This window comes from Phocoena phocoena, chromosome 2, assembly GCF_963924675.1.
Source record: "Phocoena phocoena chromosome 2, mPhoPho1.1, whole genome shotgun sequence".
Lineage (NCBI taxonomy): Eukaryota > Metazoa > Chordata > Mammalia > Artiodactyla > Phocoenidae > Phocoena > Phocoena phocoena.
Window position 1 is genome coordinate 114,278,834 of NC_089220.1, and position 6,795 is coordinate 114,285,628.

A 6,795-nucleotide genomic window follows, 5' to 3' on the forward strand; every position below is an offset into this window, starting at 1 on the left:
TGATGTTGAGCATCTTTTCATGTGTTTGTTGGCAATCTGTATATCTTCTTTGGAGAAATGTCTATTTAGGTCTTCTGCCCATTTTTGGATTGGGTTGTTTGTTTTTTTGATATTGAGCTGCATAAGCTGCTTGTATATTTTGGAGATTAATGCTTTGTCAGTTGCTTCATTTGCAAATATTTTCTCCCATTCTGAGGGTTGTCTTTTTGTTTTGTATGGTTTCATTTGCTGTGCAAAAGCTTTTAAGTTTCATTAGGCCCCATTTGTTTATTTTTGTTTTTATTTCCATTTCTCTAGGAGGTGGGTCAAAAAGGATCTTGCTGTGATTTATGTCATAGAGTGTTCTGCCTATGTTTTCCTCTAAGAGTTTGATAGTGTCTGGCCTTACATGTTGGTCTTTAATCAACCCATTTTGAGTTTATTTTTGTGTATAGTGTTAGGGAGTGTTCTAATTTCATTCAAACAGATGGGGAGATATACTATGTTCTTGGATTGGAAGAATCAACATTGTGAAAATGACTATACTATATTTTGTAGGATTTTACAAATAGAACTATAAGGAGGTCATTGTCTCCCCAATATTCCTTACCATCCACCAGGACCAGATACATAGGTCTCTTAATTCTGAAGGAATTTACTACTAATCAACAGAGAAAAAACAGACAAGACACAAAACCAAAGCAAAAATGGGGATGTTACAGACAAAACAAAAATCTTAAAATGCCTTATTTCCCTTTTTTCCTAATCTGTATTTTCTGACTCCCTTTTTAAAAGGGTTCATTCATATGACAAACATTTATTGTACCTCAGATATGCTAAGCACAGTGCTCACTATATAGAAAGGATATAACCCTAGGATGGTTCCAAATGGCTCCTGGGTCTTGTGCTAGGTCCCCTTCCATCTCCTTTTCCCTTACTCCATTAATGATGGGATCACTGTTCTTCCAGTCACTCCAACGAAAGCTTCCAGACTGTTTCTTAATTCTTCTCTCTTATCTACCCTCCTCTGATCCCTTATTGATACTCTGTCTATAATATCTTTTCCTCCTTGCCTCTCTCCTACTACCATTTCACCTGGTTTAGGTCATGTCCTCCTACCTTTACTTTCAATGAAAATCTAGTTGATCTCTACCTCCAATTTCTCTCCCTACCAGTTAATCCTGTATACTATGCCTGAATCATTAATCTTCCTAAAGCACTGACAAAGCCATTAATGGCTCCACATTTTCTCCAGTATAAGTTCTACACTTTACACTTGGAAATCAGTCTATCAACACTTAGCTTCTGATAATCCTCCTCCAGCCTTCACCTACATCCCTACTCCCACTTCATTCCAGACAAACTGGACTACACACTTAAAGGCACTTTCCTTGCCTCTCTGCCTTCTTAATGCCCTTCTACACGTGCAACTCTACCTGCCTTTCAAGAGCCCACTTTTATGCCACTTTCTCCTTGAAGTCTTTCCTGATCCGAGCTCTCCATCCATTTCCCTCTTTTGAATTCCCATTCATTTTATTTGTGGCTTATGGGCTTCTTCTTTGCGTGTAAGCTACCTTACACATCTTTGTATCTCCCATGACACCTAATATTAGGTACTCAATAGGTGTTTATTGACTAAAAGAGATGTATATATTCATTATGTATTCATTATATAGCATAATAGGCTTAAGCTCAGTGAGGGTAGGAACTATGACTATCTTATCCCCATTCTGATTTTCTAGCCCCTAGCACATAGGAAACACTCAATAAACATTTGTTCAGTGTGAATCACTACAGTTACCAGTTGTCAGGATATAAATTTCCTGATGACCCAGTAGATATCTGGAAATACTACTTTTATATTTTTTTTAAGTATTAGTTACTTACGTTTCTTCATTAAATACTGACAAATACCCGTTGGTAAAGGTCATGTATTAATATTTTCACTTTACAGAAAAGGAAACTGTGTCTTAAAGAAATGAAGCAGTTTGTTTATGATCATGTAGCCAATGAGTTAACATAATGGAGTCTAAATTTCAAGTCTTCCGATATGAAGTTTAGCATCCATTTTCTTGGCCAAGGTGGTTTGCCCAAAGGCCAGTCTGGTTCCATCTGCTTTAGAATTATTGAGGTTAGGGCTTCCCTGGTGGCGCAGTGGTTAAGAGTCCGCCTGCCGATGCATGGGACACGGGTTCGTGCCCCGGTCCGGGAAGATCCCACATGCCACGGAGCAGCTGGGCCCGTGAGCCATGGCCGCTGAGCCTGCGCGTCCGGAGCCTGTGCTCCACAACGGGAGAGGCCACAACAGTGAGAGGCCCGCGTACCGCAAAAAAAAAAAAAAAAAGAATTGTTGAGGTTAAGCTATTGCAATCATGCTGTATGGAATAGAATTAAGTCCTGATTGACCCAATGTCTGTATGTTGGATGTTTTCAAAATCAAACAAACAAAACACAAAAATTGTTTTCTGAAGAAAATCTTGGCCCTGCCTGTAGACACTCCCTCCAAGGTGAGATGCCTGTCTGTTCAGGCACTCTTCTTATGGGCTTCTACCCCTAGTTGGGTTTGCTATTAAGGTGTGGGTCTGATTTCAGCGGTCAGCATAGAGAGCAGGTCTCCAGGTATTTGCCAGGCAGTACAGTCTGGCCCTTACCACTCCTCATAGTCATTGAAGGCATGATGGGGAGAGTCAGGGAGCCTTGCTCGATGCACATGCAGTCATTCCCTTTTCATACTCATATATTCTTAAATCCAGTTACAGCAGCAGCCAGCTGAGCACCTAGCCTCCCACAGCTGCTTTTACTAGATTGCTGTTTGCTCATTTGCCATCAGGCTGGATATTAAGGATCATTGTAAGAAACAGTCCTCTGAAACTGTTTCATCTTTTATAAGGATATTATGGGACATTCATTATAATACACCATGTCTTTTATGAAAATTCCTTGAGAGAATTCTGTCTGACCTTAATGCAAAGAATGCTTTTACCTCTCCAGAGCAATTGCTTTGTTTTTACCTTATGGACATTGTGAATGTTTAACTTAACACTCTCTGGTTAGCTGCCAAAAGGCAAGAGCCAAATTTGTGGCCCACCCATAACAAGTGTACTCTATGCCTCGTTAACTTCATTCCTGGCTCCAGTTTATGTCTGTGCTGAAGTTATTCTTCTTAAGAAAATCTTAATTCATGCCATCTTATTTTATACAGATTGATATACACACTCATCAACAGCCTTGTATTACTTCTGAAATAGTTCATATTATGATACACTGTATGCACAAAAAACCCGTCTTTGGTGCTTCCCAGCTACCTCATTACTTGAGGTTTTTTCTTCAGGGGTATATTTATTTTTCTGTATGGGTTTTTGTAGGGTTTTGATTACATGAAAATGGTTGTGTCCCAAATTTTATTGTTCTAATAGTGTAACCAAGTGGTAAAATAACTGGTCTAATGGCCAGAATTGATGAAATTGATGTCACTATTCTAGCCCAGTCTTTCATAGCAGTGTTACTGTCTTACAATATGCTTTGCTTTGTACTCACAGTCTGCATGTGACAGTTTATTGCTTTATGATTTTTAGAAATATTGTTATGCTGCCAAGTGAGTGCATAGCAGTGACCTCTGTTAGGTTCAAATATTACCACACTTATCACATTTCTTGTCTCTGTTAGCACCTTACCTCAGGTGATCATGAGCATATTAATCTTACTATGTGACTTGTCTTGCTCCCACTCTAAGTTAGTCATGCCTTTGTTTGAACAAGGTAATATGAATGGATATTTGTTTCCAAGCCTCATTTCCTTTGATTAGTTTGGAGCTCTATCCAGATTGTCCAATCATCTTACTAATATCATCCAATTAATAACATAAATACTATTTGTACAACATTTTATACTTTTTTAATACCTTCGAGTAAAATTATTTGGCCTTTTCTACAACTTTCTGGGGCCTTTTTACAGATGACCAAAAACAAGGACAAAATCAAAATCAATTAAATGACTTAATCAGGATGATACTAGCAAATCAGTGGTAGAACTAGGGCTAGACCCAGGTCTCATGATTCCTGTGCCACACTACCTTTCAGTGCCCGAAGAATTTCTGTAGTCTCTGTCTTACCCCTTGAGGTTAAAGATGGGAAAGACTGTCACTCATGTTCATAACTGGGCAGAATCAGGAATGAATTTCATTTGTATTACTCATGATTTTCTGTTCTTGAAATTACAGTTCCTTTTAACTACTCTATTCACTGTCACTTTCCATTATGGAATGAGGAAGCAATATTTTATCTTATCTCTTGAAAATTAATTTTGAAATGGAAGCTATTTCCCTTAGTAATTAGTAACATTTAAATTGGACTCTGAAAATTCATCCTTTTTTAAATTAATTAATTTATTTATTCTTGGCTGAGTTGCGTCTTCGTTGCTGCACGCAGGCTTTCTTAGTTTTGGCAAGCAGGGGCCAGTCTTCGTTGCAGTGTGCGGGCCTTTCATTGCGGCGGCCTCTCGTTGCGGAGCACAGGCTCTAGGCACGCAGGCTTCAGCAGTTGTGGCTCACAGGCTTTAGAGCGCAGGCTCAGCAGTTGTGGCACACGGGCCCAGTTGCTCCACGGCGTGTGGGACCTTCCTGGACCGGGGCTCGAACCCATGTCCCCTGCATTGGCAGGTGGATTCTTAACCACTGCACCACCAGGGAAGCCCTGAAAATTCATCTTTAATATAAAAACAATTCGCCATTCTTATCATGCATATTCATTAAAGGGCCAAATATATGGTTAATGCTATAGAGTTTGGTAAAACATTAGTTATAATTTTAACCAATCTCTGCATTTAAAGAGGAGATTTTAAATCCATGCTTATTATTTCAGATGCAGAATTTCCAAAGTTTTCATTCTAACTAATTGTTAACATAAAGCACATAAGCTAGAGGGTTTTTTTGAGTGTTTACTCTTAGCCAGACATTGTTGCTAAACACTTTACAGTTATATTTAATCCTTACCCAAAACCTTGTAAGAGTAGTTGATATTTATGATCCCCATTTTACAGCCAAGTATCATATTCAACAGTAAATATTGTCTTCTGCCTCTCCTTCAGCTTCTGGAATTTCTGAGCAGCCCTGGTCAGTACAAGATGGACCCAGTAGTCTTGAGTTACATGGACAGTCTACTGCGGCAATCAGATGTCTCACTATTGGATCCTCCAAGCTGGCTCAATGACCATATTATTGGGTTTGCCTTTGAGTACTTTGCCAACAGTCAGTTTCATGACTGTTCTGACCATGTCTGCTTCATCAGCCCTGAAGTCACCCAGTTCATCAAGTGCACTGGCAACCCAGCAGAGATCGCCATGTTCCTTGAACCCTTGGACCTCCCTCACAAGAGAGTTGTATTTTTAGCCATCAATGATAATTCCAACCAGGCAGCTGGGGGAACCCATTGGAGTTTGTTGGTTTATCTCCAAGATAAAAATAGCTTTTTTCATTATGATTCTCATAGTAGGAGCAACTCAGTCCATGCAAAGCAGGTAGCAGAGAAACTAGAGGCTTTCTTAGGCAGAAAAGGAGACAAATTGGCCTTTGTGGAAGAGAAAGCCCCTGCTCAACAAAACAGCTATGACTGTGGGATGTACGTGATATGTAACACTGAGGCCTTGTGTCAGAACTACTTCAGGCAACAGCCAGAATCACTATTGCAGCTACTCACTCCTACGTACATCACAAAGAAGAGAGGAGAATGGAAAGATCTCATTGCCACACTTGCTAAAAATTAGCTGTTGAAATATATTTGTGACTTTTGAAGTCTCCTCGCCTCTCCCCATGTATTTGGATGGCTCAGTGCCTGAGGGAAGATGCCTGGTAGAGGAAAGGTTAAAATTCTTACTTTTTCCTGAGAGAATGTTATCCTCTGTATTATCCTAATGGAAAGTTTCACTTTAACTCTAACTTGAGAGCAATATGTTCTGTGAAAATGTCTTGAAAATATGCACCAAAACCTTAAAACCAAGCTATCTTAACACTTATTAATTCCCTTTTGGTCTCCCTTACCCACATTGGCTTATTCCAAATGAAAAGCAGTGATCGGTAAAACAAATTAAGACTATGTGAAGTCTAGAATGCAAGAAGAAAATTATAGCAGAACCAAAAACTTATTGCACAGCCCACATATTTTTTTTTGTCAAAAGGGATTTGACATAACATGACCTATAACTAAATAAACAATTTAAAAGCCGTATGCCAACTCACTGTGCTATTCTGTTGATTTTTAGTTAGTGCCTAGTGACATGTAAAAGGATTGTTTTATTTTTTTTGAATTTTATTTTTTTATACAGCAGGTTCTTATTAATCATCAATTTTATACACATCAGTGTATACATTTCAATCCCAATCGCCCAATTCATCACACCAGCCCCACCCCACCCCCCCGCAGCTTTCCCCCCTTGGTGTCCATACATTTGTTCTCTACATCTGTGTCTCAGTTTCCGACGTGCAAACCGGTTCATCTGTACCATTTTTATAGGTTCCACATATATGCGTTAATATACGATATTTGTTTTTCTCTTTCTGACTTACTTCACTCTGTATGACAGTCTCTAGGTCCATCCACATCTCAACAAATGACACAATTTCGTTCCTTTTTATGGCTGAGTAATATTCCATTGTATATATGTAACACATCTTCTTTATCCATTCGTCTGTCGATGGACATTTAGGTTGCTTCCATGACCTGGCTATTGTAAATAGTGTTGCAATGAACATTGGGGTGCATGTGTCTTTTTGAATTATGGTTTTCTCTGGGTATATGCCCAGTAGTGGGATTGCTGGATCAT

General features: G+C 39.1%; 1 protein-coding gene across 1 annotated transcript; it reads left to right on the top strand.

Moving 5' to 3' along the window:
- Positions 1–5,070: 5,070 nt before the first annotated feature.
- SENP8 (SUMO peptidase family member, NEDD8 specific) lies at positions 5,071–5,739 on the top strand. Its single transcript, XM_065872507.1, has one exon. It carries the CDS (start codon positions 5,101–5,103, stop codon positions 5,737–5,739), a length of 639 nt encoding a protein of 212 aa, XP_065728579.1. The 5' UTR covers positions 5,071–5,100.
- Positions 5,740–6,795: the final 1,056 nt, after the last annotated feature.